Source organism: Equus asinus, chromosome 21 (genome assembly GCF_041296235.1).
Source record: "Equus asinus isolate D_3611 breed Donkey chromosome 21, EquAss-T2T_v2, whole genome shotgun sequence".
NCBI lineage: Eukaryota > Metazoa > Chordata > Mammalia > Perissodactyla > Equidae > Equus > Equus asinus.
Genome location: NC_091810.1, coordinates 89353149 through 89378216, shown reverse-complemented (window position 1 = coordinate 89378216; position 25068 = coordinate 89353149). Strand labels below are relative to the sequence as shown.

General features: G+C 39.5%; 1 protein-coding gene across 1 annotated transcript; it reads right to left on the bottom strand.

Moving 5' to 3' along the window:
- Positions 1-2137: 2137 nt before the first annotated feature.
- On the bottom strand, positions 2138-24237 carry DIPK2A (divergent protein kinase domain 2A). The gene is made up of 3 exons (XM_014852058.3): positions 23184-24237; positions 8667-8970; positions 2138-4997 (listed from the first exon to the last, which is right to left on the bottom strand). The coding sequence occupies exons 1-3, from the start codon at positions 23838-23840 to the stop codon at positions 4666-4668; spliced, it is 1293 nt and encodes a 430-aa protein (XP_014707544.1). The 5' UTR covers positions 23841-24237; the 3' UTR covers positions 2138-4665.
- Positions 24238-25068: the final 831 nt, after the last annotated feature.

The following is a 25068-nucleotide window of genomic DNA, read 5'->3' as shown; positions in this document are numbered from 1 at the left end:
GTTTTCAGGTCCAAGAGAAAGATAGCTTACCCTTTCTTTCATGAGATGTTATTTTTCTCATTTTCTACAACCTCTTCTCCTCATGTTACTCTCCTAACCCTGACTTCCTCTTTTCTACCTTGTATCTCACTTGGGATTTCTCTACCTCTCCTTGCCCTCACAAATCTTCCCTTCCTCTAATTTATAACAATTGAGAAAATGCATATGAATGTTTTTCACGATTGTATTTTATATGATCTTGCCTTCAGCTCTATGCTTCTGGTTCTTAAAAGTTGCAACACAGTACAATAGAAAGAATGTTGAAATCACTCAGAAAATCAGTGTTGAGCCCAGGTCGACCACTATTTTGTGATGATGGGCAAGTAACTTTTCAAAAGAACTGTTTGTATTTAAAACTTAGACATATAGCTAATTTAGTTCAGAATAATAAACTATAGCTTAGTATAGACTAGGTACTTGGATTTTTCCACATATTAAAGCAAGTGCAAAATTAAAGTGGATGAGTTTACCCTTATAGTTCAGTTGTTCAAATTTGTTTCCACCTTGTTTTAAAGTTGACTTGTTCAAATCAGGATACAAAGATGACATCTCCACTTACTATATGTGTTACTTATGTCTCTTTTAATGTAAAGGGTCCCCATCCTTTTCCTTAGAATTTGTTAAACAATACCAAGTCATTTATCCCATAGAATTCCCCATGTTCTGGATTTCGTCGATTGCATCCCCACGGCATCCTTTAACATGTTCCTTTGTGCCGTGTATTTCCCATTAATGGATAGATCTAGGGGCTTGATCAGATTCAGGCTTTTTTTCTGGCATGACACTTCATAGGTGGTGCTCGGTACTCTTCATTGAGTCCTATTAGAAGGCACGCCATTAAGACCAACCAATGAGTTCAGGTGTTGCCGTCCTGATCCATCCATACAAAGTTCCTCATCAGCTTTCCAATAGCTTCAGCAGACACTGATGATCATTGTCCAGCTCTTGACAATTCATCAGGAATTGCAAAACGGGGATAGTTTAACAATATTCCGTTTGCATTTATTAACTGGAATAATTCTACATATTCTACAAATTCTTCTCCTCAATTATTTGAATACTCTGAGGCAAGGCAGGATAAATGCTTCTTTCTCTCCTAAATTACCAGTTTTCAGAATAATCCCTCAATATCCTTCTAGATGTGACTGAGTTGGTTTGTTCTGGGTTGCTGTCTTATATTGAATGCATAATTTACATTTTTTTTTTTTTTTTTAAAGATTTTATTTTTTCCTTTTTCTCCCCAAAGCCCCCCGGTACATAGTTGTGTATTCTTCGTTGTGGGTTCCTCTAGTTGTGGCATGTGGGACGCTGCCTCAGCGTGGTCTGACGAGCAGTGCCATGTCCGCGCCCAGGATTCGAACCGACGAAACACTGGGCCGCCTGCAGCGGAGCGCGCGAACGTAACCACTCGGCCACGGGGCCAGCCCCATATAATTTACATTTTTAACGTTTCAATCCATTTATTATCTTTATTGATCATGATGTATATAGCCAATGGTTTAGAACTCCTGCAGTTGGATCTTGAGCTTTTGAGAAAACACCAATGGTATTTGAGAGCTTTCCTGCTTTGGTGATATTGAGATATTACTGTTAATTTTTTAGATGTGAAACAGTATTGTGGTTTTGCTGGAGGAGAAAATGCCTAAAGTGTACATGTAAATCAAACTGATCTCTCTCGGATTTGCTCAAAATATGCTGCGGGCAAGTAGGTTGGGGTATAGATGAAACAAGTTTGGCCACATGTTGCTAACTTTTCAAGTTCCTATAACCATAATCATACTACTGTTCACTGTATTATTCTCTTGTAGGGCTGGCCCTGTAGCATAGTGGTTAAGTTTGCTGCATTCCTCTTCAGTGGTCTGGGTTTGCAAGTTTGGATCCCCGAAGCAAACCTACACCACTCATCAGCCATGCTGTGCACCAACCCACATGCAAAGTGGAGGAAGACTGGCAGAGATGTTAAGCTCATACCCAATCAGATAGTTTCTGAAAATTTTATGAAAATACATGCAAGGGGGAAAAAATAACTTACCTATACAACCTCACTTTCCACTCAAGAAAAATTTGGATATTTCAAGTTAAGAGATAGTCTGAAAAGTGTGATTCTTAAAGTATTCTTTATTAAGATCATTAAAAGTTGTAGAAACAACTTTATATTATAAAGGCACAGGAAGACAGTTCTGATAAAATATTCAAATTAAACAGTAACTTACAGTACAAAAGACAATTTTAATGCACATACAAACCCCAAATGTCTGATTCAAAAATATTTTACTGCGTCTATTAATGGGCAATGATTAAAAATATAAATTGCTGCTGTATAATAAATATCTGATAGTGAACATCTTGATAGCAAAGTGAACAAAATATTTATTGCTTTTCACATACATATTTTTCCCTGTAATTTTAAATTCCTAATTCTTTTACTATCTTCTCCTCAATCTTTCCCAAAGATAAAAGAAATTCTACATAACCTCATGGGACAAACGGTAGTCATAAAAAACTCCCTCAAGTAGCAATCACTGCTGGCAGCGTTTTGTCACTTCCTGCTCTGCAACCACAATCACTCCTCCAAAAATAAGATAAACGTTTGCTAACCCACAGAAAGACAGCCCCTCTGGGACTGGCATTCTAAAGTTTGTAATGAATAATTATCAAATATAAAAGGTGCTCCATTTTGAAAATGTGTATTTTATTTGAAGTTTTGAGTAAGAGGCGAATGTTGACATGTAATTTTACCTACTCCCCTCAAAAGTTTTCCAAAGTTGTAAAAAGTCAGCTTTGTAAAATCTCCAGCACTAAATGTTTCTTTGAGGGCTAGCTGATATATGTAATGTACTGATGCATAAAAATAACATAATGTGATCTATTTTATAATGGAGAGATCTTACCCTTCTCCTTCCAGTTTTTAAACTGGGATTAACCTCAGATTTCACCCTGCCCTTTTTGTAGCAACCCAGTTACATACGGCACGAGTAGAATTTCCATCACGATAGTAAAATAACATGAAAGCATCATCCTAACTTAATGAGTGCCATTCCAACTTAAGAAATACCTACATTAAAGTATTTGATAACCATTGTAAAGTTACTTAACCATATGTCATATTCAGACAGTGTGTAGCAGCTAGTAATGTGCCTGGTACAGAGCTGATGCTCAATAAATAGCTGTTGAATGAATGAAAAAGAAAAGAAAAAATTGGCTTTGGTTGTGCATATTTTAATCATTTTCTGATTTAGAATAAATTCAGTCTAGGACTAAATACTGCACACTACACCAAACTTTGCCGTAAACAGAAGTAATAATTTCAAACAGAAAAATATCACTTACATTAGTGATAGTTAATTTATATACTGTAACTTTTAAAGATAGCCCACAAATTTCACACATTTGTTAATTTTTATCCACATACTCAAATCTGATGTTTAACAATTGGGTAATGAAGACCAAGTTGGGCAGACTGGCTAAACTGTCTGTTTTATAGTAAAAATTACTAGTCTATCAATAAATAAAAAGTTATGATGCCTGATTAAACTCAAATGATGACTACCATGTTAATTTTTGCAAAAGTACCAATGAATATTTTTAAGGTACATATGCTTGGAAGCAGTAGCTTAATTTTTCAACACCGAAGAAGAACCAGGGAGATGTGACTTTAATAATGAAAGAGTTAAAAGTATTGGAAGTGGGATAGTAAGAATAAGTAGGTGGCCAATTTTAAATTCTAACCATGGGACTAGGTCTAATATTTCTTTGGCATATGCATTATCATCTTGAACTAGTTAGCATTTAAAAAATACTGGTGTTTTTTTCCTCAATCAAAATTAACATCAAGATGTAGATTGCTATTATACTCTTCTTAAAGCCATTTAAAGGACAAAATGACATTTTGAATCATATGCCAAGTTTATGTTTAGTGTACACTTATAATTATTGGCATTGAGGGATGTAACTGTTAAATAATCTTAAATGATCTCATGCAATGGTGAAACCACAGAAAGTGGGGAGAAAGGTATTTACATAATAAAATACTCAGCTTTCAGAAAAAACACAGTAAACCTGGGAATCCTGCCCTAACAGTAAAAGTGTACCGCGCATAGCACTGAATGAAAACTAGTCCAAATTTAAATGAACACCTACAGTAACCTGATTGTGTAAAATAAAAAAACATAAAAATGGAAAAAAAAACCCCTACACATCAGAAGGAAAAGTGGCCTATAAAACAGGCCCATCTAACTTGACATTCAAAGCAAATGCAAGAGATTCACAAAATCATGATAGTAATGCAAACTAAGTCAAGTACCAAGTACCCTTTGATACACAAGCCAATGTAACTATCAGACTCATTTCCAATAGCTTAACAATATTCATTAATTCACTCAGGCATTCTGGGGCAAAGCAGTCAATGATGCTCAAGTCTCCAAAGTGTAAGAATAAACTTATTTGCAGAAGCATCATGTGATTTTTGAAGTAATGTCTTATTTTGATGGATGTTAACAAAAGATCTATCAGTGCAAGTTTATCATCCTCTGAATGTATTAATTCCAAATTTCGTTTTCCCAGATGGTTTTTGGTGGTTTAGTTTCAGCCAGCGATATTTAAACTAAGAGAAATGTCCACCATAGACTACCTCACATTGTTACTCAATTGTGCTAGATATTCCCGCAGTTCTTTTGCAGCCTGGAATCTGCCATAGCGTTTCTTTGGGTTGGCACACTCATCCAGCAAGGCCTCTAGTCGGCCATCTTTGGCAATTTCACTTGGTGGATCATGGAGGAGTCCTCCAGAAGTGCCACGCCAGGTGGCATGTCTGGATAAGAGGTTCTGACAAACAGCATAATAATTGTGGTCCACAGTGGCACGAGCACAAAGAATTTCTTTTGAAAATGATAAGCAAGCCTCCTTATCACAGTCATCAAATTTGCTTTCATACCATACATCCCAATTTTCAGGTTTATCTGTGAAAGGAGAAAAAGCAGAAAGAGAAAAATACATTTTAAAACAGTTTTCAATGCTTCCCCAAAGAGAACATTTCACTAATTAACATAGTGGTATTTGTTCTTAAAATTGTATTATAAACATTTAAATATATTTATTCACAAGCATTTATTGGGAGTCCACCAATGCCAGGCAGAAGGATAAGAAGGTCCCCACTACTTAAGTGTTCAGTCTAGAGGGAAACTTTCCATCACACAGAGAAAGTGCCATAGGGAGGCATGACACGATGCTGCAGAGCACAGAGGAAGCAGTACTTCTGCCTGGGGCTGTAGAAGACTTCAGAGAGGAGAACTACAGGTTCTGATTTAGGTCTTAAAAGATCAGCAAGTGTTGGAGCCAGCCTGGTGTTGTAGTGGTTAAGTTCCCACACTGTGCTTCGGCAGCCCAGGGTTCGCGGTTTCAGATCCCGGGTACGGTACTATGCACCACCACTCATGAGGCCATGCTGTGGCAGCATCCCACATATAAAATAGATGAAGACTGCCACAGATGTTAGCTCAACAACAATCTTCCTCAAGCAAAAAGAGGAAGATTGGCAACAGATGTTAGCTCAGGGCCAATCTTCCTCACCAAAAGAAAGATCAGCAAGTCTGAAAAGAAAGTAGAGAAAACAGCATTCTAGACCCAGGGTACAGTAAGTACAAAGGCATGGACTTCAGGGATTAGTCCAGCTGGTTCAGGAAACAATAAGTTCAAGGTGGCCAGAGTGTGAGACAGGTGTCTAGGGATGAGGTACAGATGAGGCTAGAGAAATAGGTTGTGCCTGTGAGGTCATGACCATGATTTATTTTATAGAAAGGTAACTCTGGGCTGAAGACTGGAGGGACTAAGACGATGACAGCAACTAAAAGAAGGTCCAGGAAAAAAAGTCAGATTGTGGAAATATTTGAGACAAAAATGGACAGGTAAGTGTATAAATAAAATTTAAGGCCCTAATTGGATGACAAGGTAGACATTATTAACATAATACTGTTAATATTTTATATATAAATTAGAGTAAATATAAAGTAGCGATGAGGAATTCAAGTGGTCATGTCATATATGCAACTAGAAATACAGTTGAGACGACTCTGAAGTCAGAGGTGCAGTACAATATTTAGAACACATCAACATACATGTGCCTGATGGAGCCAAGAAGAACAGCTGAACTATACTGGCAAGCATGTTGAAAAAAGAAGACTGAGGGTAGAACTCTGAAACTTAATGGGTTGGCAGAGGAAAGGTCAGTGAAAAACTCATTCGGCAAATGATTATTTGAATGCCTGCTCTATGGCAGGAAGCGTACATAGTGGCAAACAAAACAGATAAAACATGGTTCCTGCCCTCACTAGCTTACAATCAAGTATGTGAAACAGACATTAAGTAAATAAACAAACATTATCTATCATAAATTATAGGAACCGCTATAAAAGAACCAGCAGTGGAAAGGTTTCTAACAGTAGGAAGGTTTACGAAGAAGTAACCCTCTCTACTGTCAGATATAAAGGTCAGATCTCTCCTAGCGTTAAGATGTATGCTAAGGCTTGAAGGACAAGAAGCTAGCTGTGTTTGGAGGAGAGACAGGCACTTCAGGCAGAGGAAACTGTATATAGGAAAGCTCAGGAGTGGAAAGGTTCTTTCAAGAAACTAAAAGGCCATTGAAGTTGAAGCATCAAGGGCACTGGACAGAGAGGGATATTAAAAATGAGGCCTAAGAGGAACCAGTCAGCTAATCATGGCAAGGAGTCTGTATTTCACTGGAAGAACAATGGGAAGTCATTAAAAGCACTAAGCAAGGGAGTGATAAGATCAGATTGGTTTCTTTCCATTTACACAGTTCCTTTTTTAAAACAAAAGGAGGGAGAAATTTGAGGAAGTTGTTACTAATCAGTCACTTCACTAATCTGCCACTTAGGCGATTGCTAACGGCCATGCAGACTTCTAAGTCAAGTTTCACTGGGCTGAGGAATGAATGGAGGCTGAGGAAGAAGACACAGGCAGAGTAAGCAACTTTTAAAAAATCCAGTTGAAATGAAAGGGAAAACAGGGAAGAGTCTTATACGTACGGTTTATGGGGAGGTTAAGGGAACATTTTAAGGAGGGGGTGGGAAGTTGAAGAAGAAAACTCATGCAACAAGTTCTCAAAGATGGATCTGCTCTGTCTGAAAAAGAGGGATGAAGGCGTATTTTTTTTACTAGTTTAGATGACAAAGGGAAGGACACTGAGGGAGTCGCCACAGCAAAACCGAAATTTCTCTGTGAAGGGAAAAAAAAGTCATTTACTAGAAAGAGTTCAGAAAAGAGGGTGAATAAGCAGATATGGCCTTTCGCAAAGTGGTCATTTAGATAGCACCACCATGTGAGACATTTGACAAGAATGCCAGAGCTAAGGCGGCACTGGAGCAATGCTCACTGTATGAGACGCAGGAATACAGACGCTGGGTGGCTGTATTGACCCAAGGCCAGGAATTACTTGGTATAAAACTGTAACGTATTCCAGCAATGTGCTCATTAAAAAAATTACAAAAAATTATTTTTACAAACACTAGAATAAAATTTTTAAAGTTTAGGCAAGTTGTACAACTCTGTGAATTTACTAAAAACCATTGAACTGCACATCTTAAAAAAGAAAAGCATGGTGTAAGCTGCTGCCACCTTCATGAATGGGGGAAGAAGCAAGAGGGGAAGGAAGCACCCCAGCAGGGCGTCCACTCCTTGTGGGAGGGTCTACACGGCAAGTCAAGAAACTATCACAAAGTAGTTTGGTGTGCATGGAATCAGAACAAGGCATTGGAGAAGTGAAGTATTTAATAAGATCAAGCTAAGATCATGCAAAAAGTACTTCTCACTCTAATGTATTGGGGTAGCATTTACTGCATTCCCCAGGTGCCACAAATTTTTGGTCTTTGTACATCGAAAGATCCTCATATGATGGGCAGGGAGGGGATTAAAAATACAAGACCCTCACACCATCAAGCAACAACCCTTTGGCATCTTTTACTAAGTAGATTAGTTACAGAACAGGAGGCTTGGTCCCTGACACTTTAAAATTCTATGGCATTTAATTTTCACAACACTTCAGACACTCCGCCCACCTATCCTGGGAAAAGCTCACAAATAAATGGAGAGGAAAGTTGTGGGTGAGAGGTAATAATGTCAAACCAAAGTCAGTGATCTGGAATGCTAGGAATCATCTAAATGGTTAAAAGAGAAAAAAAATCACTGTAAGGACCCCACAGAACAACGGAACACAGAACATCACTCTAAGAGATCCTAGAGAAAAATAAGGCCTCCGTGAGAGCAGTACAGTCTCTCTGGTAGCCTTTAACTATATAAAACCTTGATTCTGCAATAGCCTCCTAAACCACAGAATACAGCAGGTCATATGAAAAAGACGTGTACACACACACAGAGTGTATGTGTCCATTTGAACCCAGAGGATATTTTACTAAATATGGAGAAACTGTGACTAAGAGTACAAGTATATGTATAATAAATCAGTGTTTACTGATACTCACCAAATAAAAGGAAGAAAGACACAAGGTTGCCACCAAAGGAGGAAATTAAAGGTTTGCTTCATATAAATGGAAACATTATTTTGACATAGAAAAAATGTGTTCAAAAAACAAATCTGAAAGTTATATACTTACTTTGTCTAATTAACCTTTTGTCAGCAACCAAAACATTTTCAGCATCCACAATGATTACCTTCCCATCTCTAGGACCAACTGCAAAATTGTCAAAGCTGACGTCCAGGAGGTAGAGTGCAAATTCAAAGTCATTGTTTGTAAGCTGCTCTGCTATTTCCATTAATTGCCAAGCGAGGTCGACTCGTTTCTCCCATGGTGCATTAAAGTAACTCCACAGTTCTTCTCCAACATAATTTACGGCCACCATTCTTCCACAAGCTCCAAGATATTTTGCAAAAGGCCAACCTTCATCAGATGGAAAACTCTACAAAAGAATTATCTTAATATTATAAAAGAGACTGATGAAGACATCCTAAGGTCCAGCCCCAGATCCTCTCAGTAGAGAACGCTGCTAGGCAAGAGCTTGGGCTTTCCTGTTATAGTGAGTAATTCAATAGAGATAAATTTGATCTCTTTTCTAATTCATACCATTACCAGGGTCCTGAAAAAAAATTTTTAATAGACAACTTTACATTACACAGCTACAGTAGAATGATAAGTCTTGCCTATCAAAATCTCAGAATCCAACTGATCAAGAAAACACAAGATACCTTCTTTATTACCAAATCTAAAAGTACTTATGCTTTCCTTTATCCTTATTGAAAGGAATAAAAGTATTCCTTTTACTGTCTAAGTACAATCAATCAATCCTTTCTTTTGAATGGACAGCACTGCAGGCCTATTAGCCAGCAAGTATATCCCAGGCACCAGGCCTTGTGCTCTGCTGGCAATAAGAGTGAACTAAACAGTCTCTAAAATAAAAATTTTAGAAGATGGACACGAACAAATAATTATGAGCATATTAAGTCTTAGTTACTAAAAAGTGGTGCAGGTCCCAAGGAAGCACTAAATAGAGGCCTTACCGAGTCCGGAAGCAGACAGCGGTGGAATTCAGAGAAGGATGTCTTTTAACCTACACCCAAAGGTTGATAAAGAGCACTGATTCCTATCAACGCAACGTCCACTCCAAGTGCCTGTGGTCCCAAGTTAATCTTGTTTCCTTTCCACTGCCACCAGATTTTCTGTTCACCCTTTAGCCCAATTTCAAAATTATTTCTTCTCCTAATCTCAGCAAGGTTTTCTAATAGATTTTATAACTACTGGGAGGATTAATATCCTAAAACAAAAGTCTTCCATGACCATGAACAAATCATTTTCAACTTAACTAAAATGATAGGCTTTATTCTAAGGCACTTTCCAGTGCTAAAATGCCCATCTACAAAATGAGCATTCGGGTGCAAAAGGATGGGAAATAATAGTGCAAAAGGATGGGAAATAATATTTTAAACAACTTCTTGGAAGACCACGTAATCAGAGAAGTGTGTTTTAAGAGCCAGTCCTTCAGCCTAGCACCTTTCCTTAAATTGGGGAAAAAAAAATTATGAGAAGAAGATGTTTACACAAACACTGCAGAGGAAACATAGTAAACCACTACAGAATATAAATGTAGCCTACCTCTATTGCTGAAAATTGAACAATCTACATATATTAAATGAGCGGGAGAAGGTTCTTCTTCTTGGATCCCTCAAGAAAATAAGTAAAACTAATTTTCTTTTTTTAAAGCTTGGCACCTGAGTTAACAACTGTTGCCAATCTTTTTTTTTTAATTGCTTTTTCTCCCCAAATAACTCCTGTACATAGTTGTATATTTTAGTTGTGAGTCCTTCTAGTTGTGGCATGTGGGACACTGCCTCAACATGGCCTGATGAGTGGCGCCATGTCCACGCCCAGGATCCAAACCAACGAAACCCTTGGCCGCCAAAGCAGAGCATGGGAACTTAACCACTCAGCCATGGGGCGGGCCCCCTAAGTGACACTAACTTTCCCCTGAGCTTTCATAAAATTGACAAAACTCAGTAATATGCTTAGACTAAAATTTTTATCAACTTTAAAATTTCACCCATAATTACCTATTTTCATTTGTGCCCCCATTCAACTCTATCAATGTACAATAACTGTACTTGTTCTTTGTATATATACCTTTTTTCTTTTAAATTTTAACATCTGAGTTTTGAGACAAAACACTAATTATGTAAATTTGAAATTTAGATACGATAGCATGAATCTTCAAATACAGTAACTAAATTAATTCAATTTTAGTTCAGAGACAATATACACTGATTCTTTAGCAATTAGTGGAAAGTACATTTTTTATCTTATACCCAAGAATTTTTTACTTCTTTTGGGCATTGGGAAAAGTGACAGATTGCCCATGTCCAATGTGAAGTGCAAAAGCTGTTTGCCAACCACATGTTATTTTCCACTTTTCCTCCCAACTTAAAATATCTCCTTGATCTTCAAAATTTAGCTAGATGAAATGATTACAAAAGATTTGTTTCCCAAAAGTCTTCAGGTATAAAGTCTCTGACATAAAAATGAAACACTAAAGACAAGTAAATATGTGAGTTTATATAGTTCTGTCACACAAAAAGTAAAAGAAAAAACTCCGCCATACGCTATTGGTGTATTATTCACATGCCATATTGTAGAACAGACACAAACATATCTTTGTGAAAGTAAAATGGTCTTTGACAACAGGAGAAAAGGGAACCCTGCCAACATCTGCACATGTACAAATGCCTCCTTGTTTTTGGAGCCTTTCCAACTGGCAAACGACAGTCAAATATACACTTCATTACCCAAGTCCCTCATAGAAGAGGATAAAATATATGAACAAATGTCACATTGAGCAACTTTACATTCATACAGTGATTTCTGACAATGTTAACTGAAATCTTGCTATGCCTCATTTTAAGAAGAGCACTACAATTCTTTCATATAGTTTGCTACCTAATCTTTTGGAAGAACTTTAATAAACTAATTCACACCACTTGATCATATGACAAGAATTTTTCATTGTATAATCGAAATAGTCAGATTTCATTAATGAAAACAGAATTCTATTGAACACACTGTAGCACAAAGAAAATGCTCAAAGGAAGCCAAAATATTTAAAATTTGTATTTAAAACAATTCTGGCTTAGAACTAAATTACCACAGTCAAGCAGAGTATGAGAGACAAAATTTTAAGATGTTAGGGCTTGGATTTGGTAAATACATCAAGCCATAAGAAACACAACTTACTTCCTGATTACCAAACTCCCACAGTGCATAAATCACAGTGGCTAGCATAAGAAGTTTACTGCTGAGGTTCACATTTTTTTATTTTAAACCAAATCTTAAAATCACTTTTCAAAGTGCCTAGAACAACAGGGCACAGAGTTTAATCAACTAAAACGTGTGCATTTTAATGAATTATTTACAGCTGAAAAAATATGTACAAATACTTTTCATTTGAAGGAAGGAGTCTTTAAACTTGGAATGGTTTATATTCTAATTGGATTGGAGGCACTCCAATTAATTGTTCAGGGCGTCTCATCACGCTCAAATGTATGTCATAAAGTGTAATATGTAGTCTTTAAAAATAATGTTAAAGATTGTACAAAGACACAAAACAGTTATAAAACTATATATTTACTTTTCTATTACTATATTCAAAAAATTAAGTTGGTGAACAGCCAAAGACAATATCTACTATTACTGCCAATGTAAAAATTAAAAATGGAAATTTAAGCATTAAGCCAAACATGGTTAACTCCTAAGATTTAGAGAAACATTAAATGCCTTCATTGTTCATTTACAAAGTAAAAAGTACTTTGAATATGAAATCTAAGATAAGTCACCATGTTATCTTTTCTTCTTGGTAACAGAAAACTGCAAGCTACTTCTTGAATATCATAAAATTCAAATAATACTAATAACAATATTATATATTATATGCATTGACAGCAGCTTACAACCAAGGTTTCAGAAACAAGTAAATGAAACCACAAAGGTCTTCTTCCATTTTAAGAGAAAATAAAATGAAGGTGACATAAAATGTATCTAATCAATATTATACAAAAAATTAGAAAATTTAGATATTTTATATTCTTTATGGTGATAATATTTTATAAAATTTCTATATTTAAAGGGAAATACAGTATATAAGTATAACAATGGACTTGAAATCACAAGGCTAGCTTTTAAGGTCCACCTTCACCTCTGCATCTCACTAGCAGTGTGACCACGGCAGAGTCAAAGCTTCTTGGGGCTTTAGTCTCTTCCTCCATAAAACTAGAATAATATTTGTACCACCATAATCATCAGGGCAATCCAAGGATCAAAGGAAAAAAATTATGAAAGGTACTTTGTAGATTCCTTACCAAAACATTTTTATATTTCGTATTTAAACCTACTAAACATCCAGATATTCATCAAGAGATGTGCTACAAATAATGAACACCTTCCAAATATAGCAAAAGAACCACTAAGTTAGAAATACATCTTAACTGTCCTCTAGTAGTTTCTATTTTACAACAGAGTATATAAATTAGTTACCAAACTTTAAAAAGGCTCAATGCTATGAAAAATGTATAGGGCATCCACAGCACTAAAAATACAAAAAATTTAAAACTTGGTCACATGAATACAGATAAACACAGCACTGTAATTTGCTTTTCATTTATAATAGGTAAGCACTACAAAGTAAATTCTAAATGCTTAAGTAAGCTATTACCTATTTATTGATAGTTTATGTGATCAATAAAGAGGATGTGAAATCTAAGAATTCTAGAGTTGGAGGCTCTAGAACTTACACCGTGAGTTGTAAAACTGGTTCAGTCTTATCAGCACAGTTTAAGTGATTCGCCTGAAGTCACACGGGTAGTAAGAGGCGAAGTCAGGCTAATACAACCCCTCAATCCAACATCCTCCTATTTCAGAAGTTTTCAGATTTTGGAAAGGTAACAGTGCACAGATTTCACACTCATATTATGCAACACCTCCAGGAGTCTGGGGCAGGCACCCCACAAGAAAACTTATTGTGCTGCAAAAATAAAGTAAGTTTATTCATCCTGAGTGGGATAAAGCATATAAATTACCTCATGTGTTTTCCTGTTTGTTTTTTTTTTTAATTTGACGAAATCTATTTTTCTACAGGTTTGTAAATTTGGAATTACAGATAAAGGATCGTATGTTAACCTACATTCCAGTGACTACAATAAGCAGCTGAAGTAGAAAGGCAACAAGAGAGTTATTGTGGAATGAAAAGAACATAGATTTCGAATTAAAAAATCCTAGATCTAGCCTAACTCCACCATGAAATGCTAAGTAAACAGTTGTAAATAAAACATAGTCCCTATTCTCAGGAAGCTTTTTCAGCCTGAGTTGGGAGGATGGTTATTAAACACATATAAACTATAAATTACGGAATTTGTTACAAATTACAGAAAAGTGGAGTATGTTGAGAAAGAAGAGTAGGGACCTATTTTAGATTGGGTAGTAAAGAGCAGCCTCTCTAAGGAGTGCTGAGACCTGAAGGATGAGTATAATATTAGACAGACTGAGGATGGGGCAGTAAGAATGTTCCAGGCACAGGTTGGAGCCAGAAGCTGTCTTCTCAGAACTGAAAAGAAAGGCCAAAGCAGCTGCAGTGAAATGAATAAGGAGGAAATGGCTTGAGGCAATGGAGTCTGGAGAGGGAGGGAGGGCCCAGATCATGCTGGCACTTGGAGAATAAAACACAAGCTCCTCAATACGGTCTACCTGCCATGAAAAACACCTATGTCAAAGCCTTAACATTCAGAGACATCTTACACAATGGAATTAACCAATATCCTCTGGTATATAACGTTATTCTAAAAAACAAGTTTTTACACTATCACAATACCCTTTGATCAGTAGCCATTGTCCTACCAGATCCATAAGTCATTTTATTCTATTATGTCAGAACACAGTCATGAAGAAAGGAGACATGGGATGTATGAGTAAAAATATATAACAGTACTTTTTTGTTTTATTAATTAATTTACTTACAGAGAACACCATGAAACTGATAGATTAAAATAAGGTCAACTCTAAAGTGCTTGTATTCCATTATCTTTTTTGTCTCCTTACATAACCAAAAGTAGGGTTTGCATACTAAGTTTAAAAGATAATTCCTTTCATACAAGAAATGTAAAATATTTTATACTCATTTATTACATCACAACATTCCAGTAAAAGGAACATAACTTTGCAGTTTGCCTAAAGAAGAGAGGTGCTGCAATAGACTTTTTAAGTGAGGAAATACCTAGCAAAAAGAAAACGGTTTGAAAAAAATCTATTAATAATCAAAACATGCAATCTAAAATCTGGTTATAGGTTTTCTACGGAACTGGCATTTCTACACACACACCAAAAACAAATTTGAGAACACTTTTAGAAAGTACACGCTATCAAAAGCATAGAAAATTCTTAAAGGTTCAATGTAAGTTTCAAAATTATTTTTAAAAGCCCAAATTTGAACAAAATCCCACTGTAGTAACGCATGTTATAACAGCTGTTCAGAGATTAGTCAACTGTGCTGGTGACAGACTAATGTGTTCACAGTTTTGTGAACTGTCTGGAGGGGGAACATAGTAAAATTACTGGGATGATTTAATGGTTACCTAATTTTTTCTAAAATTTCTTTAAGACCTTAGCTTCTTAATTTATACTACCAAATAGTGGCCAAAATCCATTGCCAATACTGTAGAATCTTAAAAATCTCAAGATTTTCAAGTCCTAGGATATGTTTCACTTATTTCATTAATTTTCTGAATGCCATTTTCCACCCATCTAGAATTCCAACAATATTAAGCAATGCCTTGAAATTAGCAAGGTTGTGTTATTTCACTGAATATCATGTCCAACAGCTGTATCTAAAATTGGAAGGGAACGTCAAAACACATCAACAACAGAAAAAACTACCTCAGTTTAATAGAAATAAATTATCTTTTACAATAAATGGGTTAAGAAATGCTCTCTTCCATTAAAAAAAAAAAAACCTGGCCACAAATTTTAAATATGCATAAATTTACTAGTCAACTGACCCTTTCTTACCTACTCTGGCAACTAGCAACCTTGATTCACATTTCGAAGCTGAAATACAGACCTACAAACACCATACTCAAACATTTACTCACAATAAAACAAAATGTCAAAGAAAAAAGATATAATAAGCTTCTTTTGGACCCAATAACGTAAGAATGCTACCTTACTTTCTTTAGTCAAGAACCAATTTCTTTAATCAGTCCACCAAATACAACAGTACTAACTTCCCTGATTGCTTTATACACAAACTAAATTAACACAGGCCCCCAGAAGAAGAGCAAAACACCTGCTAGTAGCATAGTATCTCTCTCCTCTGGGCTTCCTCGTCCTAATGGAATCATCACTCAGTAGTTGCTCAGACGAATCTTTATTTTTCCCTTTCCCTCATACCTTAACCCACCCAGGAAGTCTTGTGAGTTATTTCTCCAAAATACACTGGGTCTGACCACTTTTGATAACCTCCACCGCATCCATCCTAATGCAAACCACCCAGCTCTCTCCCAGGAGCTAGCGTGAAAGTCTTCCTGATTCCTCTCTTATCCCTTATTATAACCCATTTTCCACAAACCAGGCCCTGCCAAATACATTTCCATTGTTTCCCATTGCTTTGAAAATAAAATCTTAAACTCACTAAGAATGGTTACAGGGCTATGGACATACAGTCCTTGCCTACCTCGATGACCTTATATTCTACCATGCTTCTTCCCTACTCTTACATCTGATCCCACTTTGCGGCCTCTGGATCTGCCATATCTCTTGCCTAAAAACATTCCGCCCTCAGAACTTCAGCACCATTGGCTTTTTCTCATCATTCACACCTCAGCTAAGATGTCACTCTTCCTGACCACTCAATTTAAAGTATTCTATCCCCACTACAATTCTCCATCACACGAGTCTGCTTTGTTCTTTTTATAGTATGTAAAATGGGAAATTACCTTGTTCTTTGTTTGCTGCCCACACCGAATGCCCCAGAAAGCAAAGGCCTGCACAAACTGTGCCCTGGCCTGTATCCCAAGGGCGTAGAGATCAGTTCCTGGCACTACTGAGCAAGGCCACACAATTCTTGTCAGATCTCTTCACGTCACAGTTAAAACTCTAAATAAGCACTAAAAAGGCAAAATATGAAGAAGATTCTGAAGCATCATACCTACCTCTGTTAATAAATCTTTTTGGATTCTGTCTGAGAGTCTAAGAACACCTATAAATAACCTACACTTAACCCCTATTCTTAAAATTATCACTCATCACTGTACTAGGTACAATTATTACACTGTAGTAATGATTTACAGAGAAAAATTAAACTATTTGCTTCATATTACTGAATCCTTATTTAAACCCTGTTTCCTACAATATTCATTCTATTCATTGTACTTCATATGGGACAAATCCCTAAGCCTCCATTTAATTACTATTCAAAAAAACCTAGGTATTTATGATGTGTGTATATGTAAAGGGGGAGACATCTGAATGTCTGCCATAGGAAGAGTGAAATTTATATATTTCTAAGACAGATGTGAACATAATGTACTAAACAACTTTTCAACAACTATAGCTGTCTAAAAATGGAATCAGTTGATTTGCAAAGTAGTAATACACTATAAAAATTTTACAAGTGAAGATATTTCATATATATTATCTGAATAATTCTATCTCGTTTAACCTTTAAAACAATCCTGTTGGATAAGTATTAACATTCCCATTTTACTGATTAAAAAACTCAGGCTCTGAAACACTAAGTGACTTGCTCAATGACATCCTACAACTTTGTGGTAGGACAGAATGCCAACTCAGTACTGCCCCCCACCACTCCTGCGCTGCCCACTCCCACCTATGAGCAAAATCTCACTTAGCCTTCAGAAGTCAATTTTTCTGTGAAATCTTCCTATGAAGATACACCCAGATGTCCCTCCCTAAAGGAGTCATTTGACAGAATGCACTATGTTTTTTGGTAGGGCTTATTATGCTGTATTGATTGCAATTAGTCATTTATATGCTTACCTCCTACACAGTAAGCTACTTGCTGCCTAGAAAAATCCCTTCAATCCAAATGCCTTAGACTAAATGAACAAATAAAATTCAGTTTTTCTGACTCTAAGTCCAGGGCTCTAAGTCCAAAGAGCTTCCAGGTATTTCACAGATAACTTCCTCTCAAGAATCTATATTAACAAAAAAAGAGACACACAAATTGGATAAAAGATTTGACTACATAATTTAAAACCTGTCAGGATCTATGACCAGGATGAAGACCTATCCTCATGTTAAACTAGAAATTTACTAGTAATAAACTAGTCTTAAGACATTTTACAATCACTAAAGTTCTTCATATGCATAGGAAAAATGCAAGGCTTATAGTCTAAGGCCATATGAGTTTAATATACACATAATGAGTGAAAAGTAAAGAAAGAAAAAAAATCAGCATTCTGTGAAGGGTCAGCAGCAATGATAGCAATATAGGAAGTAGGCCAGAGACCATAAGCCAGAAAAACAGAGAATAAAAACCAGTCTGATGATCCCCTGAGAAAGTGACCACCAACGTCCAGAAAGCAGATCCCCAAAAGTAAGCTATTCCCCACCAACATGCATGAGGAATCTGTACTGACCCATGTGGTGGAAATATGAAGGAAAATAGTTCGAAGATAAGACAAAGTACAGAAAGGACCTCAGAATTAATAATGGTCAAAAGGTATGGATAAATCCAGAAAATAGGCCAGGGTGTCAAACGATTTGGCTCCACTGATCTGGAAGTGGTGCTTTCCTAGGAGTGACTGACTGTTTCCATGGCTTTTCCAAAATAAAAGTCTCCTCCTTTTTTAGACCTGAGGTACACAGCATCTATTATTATTTTTTTGCTTTTTCAAGAAGGATGTTCAAGTGTCAAAAGTGTCAATGAAACCTCAATGAAAAACCAGAGAAACAGAAAAAAAAAATCCTTCTAGATTTAAACTTATGAATTTATTAGATAAAAAGTGCTCTAGCCCGAACCACCTAGCCAGAGCCATCTCAGAAGCCTAAATCTGGGAAGGCAGTTACGACAGCAGCAGCCAATGAGAGAGAAGTGGGTGGCTCCTGAAGCTGTTGCTTGAAAAGAAACTCCTGAGACAGTCTGGACATCCTTGCTAGATGCCATCGCCCCACAAGATCCTTGGCTACCATCAGCTTCATATTTTTTCCTTTAAAGGCAGTCTCGGGTTTTGTTTTGTTTTAATCTGATTTCACACGTGTAAAAATCTGGGAGTAGGAAGACAAGCTTGAAACAGGGTTATCTATTCTGGCCTCCACCCCATCCCCCTAGCAGGCACCAAGTACCAAAACTCCCCAATTTCCTTTTAGAAGAACTTAAACCCACCATTTAAAGCTAAGCTCAGAAGAGAAGTAGAAAAACAATAATTCCTCAAATCAAGAGTCTCAGAGTCACAGGAGGTTGTGGCTAAAAAGGAAAGGGTCTAATCCAATAGTCTCATTTTATAATAAGTAAAGTGAGCCCCATAAAAAAAGTTTATCAGCTTGTCTAAAGAAAGAGAGTTAAATGGCCATAATCTTTTGTTTACTTCAAAAACTATAACTTTTAGTAGTGCATCTTAAAAACATATTCTTCTCCTATAGAAATGACTTTTAAGGACAAAAACAACATTCACTCAAAGTTTTCTGTAAAAATTCATCCTATAATGTAGGAATGGGCTAAATCAGCATAACTAAAGGTATGGTTGATAGAATCATAACTATTTTTAAGGTGATTCATATTCCAAACAAGCTTCAAAACAGCTGATCAAATGCACGAGACAGTTAGTTACTTTTACCTTATTTAATGTCTAACATTTATTGAGTGCTTACTAATCATCAGGTACTATATGAAGTATTTCACATATATTATGTCATTTACAAGGTTTGATATGAAAGCTTAAAATCCATAGCTTAAATAATAATAGTTACATACTGTAAAAATTAGGGAAATTCTATTAAAACCATGATTCAGAAAACTTAAGACAAATAAAGTTCTATAAATACGACAGTAAAACAAATCCTCAACTCCTCCCCTCTAAACAACCAAGAGCTTTCTTTATTTCTATAGACAAGATCATCTTCACTATCTCCAGGTCATAAAGTCAGACATACAGTCTGGGCTTCAGGAAATCCAGACAGCATTTCTCTCCCACACCCACAACTTCTATAAATTCAAGAATAGGTAAGTAGAAATACTAGGAGAAAATTTACCAATAACAGAAAACATCTTGCCAAATACTTCAACACCTCAATTTTTTCACCTTCTAAGAATGTCATTATACAATACAAAATCAACAAAGTCCCTCTCCCCAATTTTTTTCATAGCTTTATGGATTATGGCATACTTGTAATTAAAATACACTTCTTGGTGAAGTAAAAATGTGAAGAGGAAAGAAGGTCTCACAGTAGAAGTTAAGGGTACTAGCATTATCTTGTTGCTTGACGTTTATACAATTTTTTTAGAAGATAATAATTCTATGGCAGAACAACTTTCCTTACAGCCAGAGAAGCTGCCGTAAGCTAGGAAAACTATCCAACAATGGGCAGAGTTGTTCTTTCATACTATTTCATTCTATTCTATTCATAGTATTGGGAAATTTATATTACAAATCTAAATAGCCTTACATAGATAAGGCATATGCACAATATATTTTACAGACATTTAATTAACCTTTCCTGTCTCCTTTCAAGGCAAAATAGAAACTTCAATTTGTTATTTCTTAAAATCAGAAGAGGCGAGTTTAACAGGTTCAATCATATACATTTTTGAGTTCTTTCTTTAGTATCTTATCAAAGGAGACTTTTAAATGTTTATTTTGGAAGCATGTTTACAACATTGGAAGTTTTATTAAGAATAGTTTGATGAAGTCAGCTCGAAAGCCTTTCTTTCCAAAGAAGTTATCTTTTATTGTCCAAAAATTAAGGAAAATCTAGTTATCATCAACTGTCCAAAAATTCCTTAAGTGGCTCCCTCTCCTGGAAAAGAAAAAGAAAAAGTGAGTTCCTCTTTAAGCTGTAAAACACACACTTGTACCCTTAAAAACATTTTTAAAAATACATGAACCAAAAAATACAGAGCCAAATGTGAGTGAGTTTTTCTACCATTATCATTTAATATCCCAACACAACCATAAACAGCTCCTAGAAACCAGTATAAATACTAAAATTGTATACATTTGTCTAGCCAACAAAAAGTAATGAACGTAATGATTTGACTTAGTATGTAACAATCTTTGCACTTGGTTACAGAATTTTGAGATTCCTTTCCTTTAGTAGTTTTATACTATCATCAAACCTCAACTATATTGTTCATACTTCGTAACTCACTAGTTGTTACCAAAGGTTTTATGAAGAAAGTGGCAGCTGTAGGAAGATCTCTTATTTAAAAGTGAGTTTCTTTTTCTACTTGATTGTTCATCAGGTAAAAAAATAAACATACCAATATGATTGACTGGTATTAAGACCCCACATTTACATTTCACACAGCATGTGACTGACTATAGAACTAGGCTGCCTAAATTAAAATAGCGATTTACAAATGTCACAGTCAACAATGTTGAAACACGTATTCCCTCATACTGAAAGCAAAGTCTTGTCCTATAGCCCATCTATCTACCCACTCAAGAGCAACTGAGTCACTAAGTTTAGATTACAAGAATATAACTGTAATTCTTTTAAAGTTGTTTATCACTAAAGAGTAAAACAGAGGAAGAAAGATTAAGTTTGAGGGAACAGTTAATCAGAAAACAAGATACAAGCACCCTTGATTATCTCAACTTTATAAAGTAAACTGAAAAAGCCAAGACAACTTCAAACTTCAGAAAATACAAAAGCTTCTGAAAGAAAGCAGATTTACCTTAGTGCAAATCAAATGCCAAAGTTTCTCATATTAAAAAGCCATGACATGTTTATAAATAACTGGATATAGTGTTCTTAAAATATTAGTTGTTTCTAATACATCAATACTCAGAATTACCTGATGAAAATCTCTCAATAGGCAGTCGCTATTCTAAGTGCAAAAAATCTGTATTACTACTAAGATAGCTCCTTACTCAATTCTTGGGTCCCAGAGAATTTGGCAAACTATCTACTCAGCAAACTACTGCTAAAGCTTTCTCCAGGGACCAACTTTGCTAACAAACATCTACTCCTCAAAGATAAAAGACAGCTTAAATAGAAAAGACAAGTTTCAAATCAAATGTATGTATCATAAATATGGGCTTCAGCTTTAGAGGCTGACTAGTTTGGAAACTACCAAATAAAGTAATTTCTTTGAGGAAATTTAAAGCAGTCTTATATACCATTCAGTGTTAGAGAGAGCAGTAATTAACACACAATCTTAAATTTGACCCTTTGCATATATCCTATGACACCTTAAAATTTACTAAGACCCACACTAAAGTCTTGGTTGAGGCAAAATATTTTGTGTTGAAAGTATTTGGCTGAACTAATCAAACAAAACAGGTTTCTCTTAGCTAAGCTGGGCAGCAGAGATCTTGGGAAAAGCAAGCAATACAAATGAACACTGCATACTCCTACTCATGCACTTTAGATTTTAAAACAACAACACAACCCTGTACAACGCCCCCGGCCATCAGTGACATTCGTAGCAGGGCAGAAAGGGCGTGAAGTATGGCAAAATTGCTTGTGATGGATTTTCAGTCACGCTTTACCCTTGCATTTGAAATACTGCAAAACTGGCATGGAAAAGTAGCAAGGTAACTTCCCCTGCGCTCCCCGGGAGGGATCACAACCCCCGCGTCGTACCCATCAGCCAAGGACGCGCGGTAAAGCCGGGTCAGAACGCGTGGAAACTCAGTAACTACTCCAAAGGTAAACACAGTTTGGGGGGCTTGTTTTCTTTTTTGCTGTCACCTGTAAAAAGATCGCAACCTACTCCCCTAAAAGGCACATCTGTTTTCAAAATAAAGTCCCCAGAGAGCCACTAACTTAACCAGGCGAGAGGTGGGAATCTCTCCCCCGTTTCTCCCCCCGGCCCACACTTCGTCTCCCTCCTGCAGCCAAATGACCAGATGAACAGGGCAGGTCACAGGACCAGGATGCAAACGTCCGTCTTGGCCTTAAACCCTCCCAGCCCCAAGTCCAACGATGCCTTACTTTTTCCCCTTCCTAAACCCATGCAAAGCGCGGCTCGCGGATTTCCCCCATCCCTGATCACAGTCCCCATTCTCTCATCTTATCTTCCCCAGCTTCTCCCCAGACAGGCTGTCCCAACGATTTGCCAGGTCAAATAAGCTAAGGACTAAAACAAAGACAGACTTCGGGGCCGAAGTTAGGCCAGCCACGCGGGTACTAACGGGGCGGGCAAACGCGGTCCAAACACACTTGCAAAGAACCGAGGAAGGGCCGGGGGCTCGGGGGCCGCTGCGCCGGCGGCGACCCGCGGAGAGGCGGGGAGGGGGCCGGGGAAACGCTGCAGAGACATTTTGGGAGTAAGCACGCGCTCCCTCTGGCGTTGAAGGGCCCGTAGTCGAATCCCAGCTGCGCCCGCGTCTAGGGGACAAGAGCCGACTCGCCACCAGCCGGGTCGCCCCGCGCCCGCCCCGCCGGGTCCGCGCCTACCTGTAGCACGAGCGGCTCGGGGTTGAAGGCCAGGGTGAGCAGCAGCTGCATGCGCTCCGAGTCCTTGAGGTTGCGGAGCAGGAAGCTGCCCGAGTCCTTGGTCTCAGCGTAGCGGCGCACCAGGCGGTCGAGCAGGCGCTGCGAGGGGCAGTGCACCAGGTCGGACCAGCCCTCCACCGCCTCGGGCGTGAGCAGCCGCACGTCGCCGTTGAGGCGCGCGAACTCGGTGCGGGGCATGGCCTGGAGCAGGTCGCAGCGGGGCCGCCCGGTGGCCCGCTTGCAGATGCTCTGGTCGAGCTGCGCCAGCTCGCGCTGCGAGCCGAGGCGCTTGAGCACCACGCGGCGGCGGCCGCCCTCGCGGGGCTCGCCGTACTGCGCGAAGTAGACGTTCTTCACGTTGAGGAAGTCCAGCAGGCGCAGGCGGCCCCACGCCTCGAACGCCACCTGCCCGTTGAGGAAGCGGCGGCACCAGCTCGTGCCGAAGCACGCCGGGCACTTATTGAGCTGCAGGAAGCGCCGGTCGGCCAGCTCGTTGCGCTGCCAGGAGGCGAGCAGCGACGGCGAGTGCAGCACCATCAGCACCAACAGGCTGCCCAGCGCCGCCAGCTTCAGCGAGCGGGACAGGCGGCCCAGCTTCGGGGGCACCAGGCGCCACATCCCGCCCGCCCGCCGCCCGCGCGCCCCACGCCGAGGGCGAGGGCACCCCCGGGGCGCCCCCGCCGCGCCGAAAGCCGGAGAGCGACCGGCAGGGGCCCCCGGGCGAGAGAAGGGGCGAGGGCGCGGGCCGGGGCGGGAGGCGGAGGAGATGTGTGAGCGCGAGACGGGGAACGGGCAGGAGCCGAGCGGAGCGGGCTGCGACTTCTCCCCGTCACTAGTCTCCACAACTCTCGAGCTCCCTCCTCCGAGCTCCCCGCCCTCCGACTCCGGCGGCGCCTCCGCCCCGCCAGCCAAGTTATAGCCGCTCGGGGCGGGGGGAGTGCGGGGGCCCGACGGCCGCGCGCCCGCGTACGCGCACGCGCACTGCTCGCTGGGGGCGCGCGAGCTGCAGCGGCGGCGGCGGCGGCGGCCGGCGCGGGGTGAGTGGGGGACGTCTCTGAGGAGAGGGAAGGAGGGACTCACGGAAGGGGAAGAGAAGCTGCAATGTCTCACAGCGAAAAGTAGCAACAGTGTAGGAAGGTGGGAAGGACGAGGCGGCCCCGCGTCCCTGACGCCGCACGCCCCAGTTCGTGCGCGCCAGCTCTCCAGAGAGGGAGAGGGGCCGGGGGCGGGGCCGGCGGGCGGGGCGAGCGCGTCGCACCGCCCGGAAAGCGTAAGCGCGGGCTCGCGGGGGCGGCTTGGGGGCGGGCTCCGTGGGGGCGGAGCTCGAGCCTTGGAGGAGGGATGAGCTCTCGAGCTCTGGAGGCGAAGCGACTTTCAGGACTAGTTAATCTGTGATCGTGGAGTTTTACTGGGGCCTGTCTCTTGCTGTTGTGGAGACGCTCCCCAAAGTGGGGGAAAAAGCAAGAAAAGAATTGCGGAAGCCTCGTGCCATCCCGTCCCTCCGGGCGGCGCGCGGGCCGGGCCGGGGCGGGGCGGGGCGGGGGCTGGGCGGTGTGGCCCGCGCCTCAAGCGGGGGCGCGCGCGGGGGCTGGGCGAGGCCGAGGGAGGGGGTGGGAGCCCGTGCGGCTTGGCCGGGGGAGGGCCTGCGGAGGGGACGTGGGACGGGCGTGAGAGGTGGCGGAGCGGCTGGGGCTCCGTCTTTAGCGGGTCTGTGGAGGCATCTTAATCTTCCTGAGTGGGCGCGGGGAAGGCGCAGCCCACCAGACGCCGTGTTAAAGGGAAAGTCGGTTGACGAGGGAAGCGACGCGGCCCGGGGCCGCCCGGAGTCCCGCCCCAGCCCTGCGAA

Coding starts and splice junctions, on each gene's coding strand:
- DIPK2A (XM_014852058.3), bottom strand. CDS start 23,840: ATGTGGCGCCTGGTGCCCCCGAAGCTGGGCCGCCTGTCCCGCTCGCTG. Junction 8,971..23,183: donor CCGAGCCGCTCGTGCTACAG/GTAGGCGCGGAC, acceptor ATTCTTTTGTAG/AGTTTTCCATCTGATGAAGG. Junction 4,998..8,666: donor CAAAAGGTTAATTAGACAAA/GTAAGTATATAA, acceptor CTCCTTTCACAG/ATAAACCTGAAAATTGGGAT.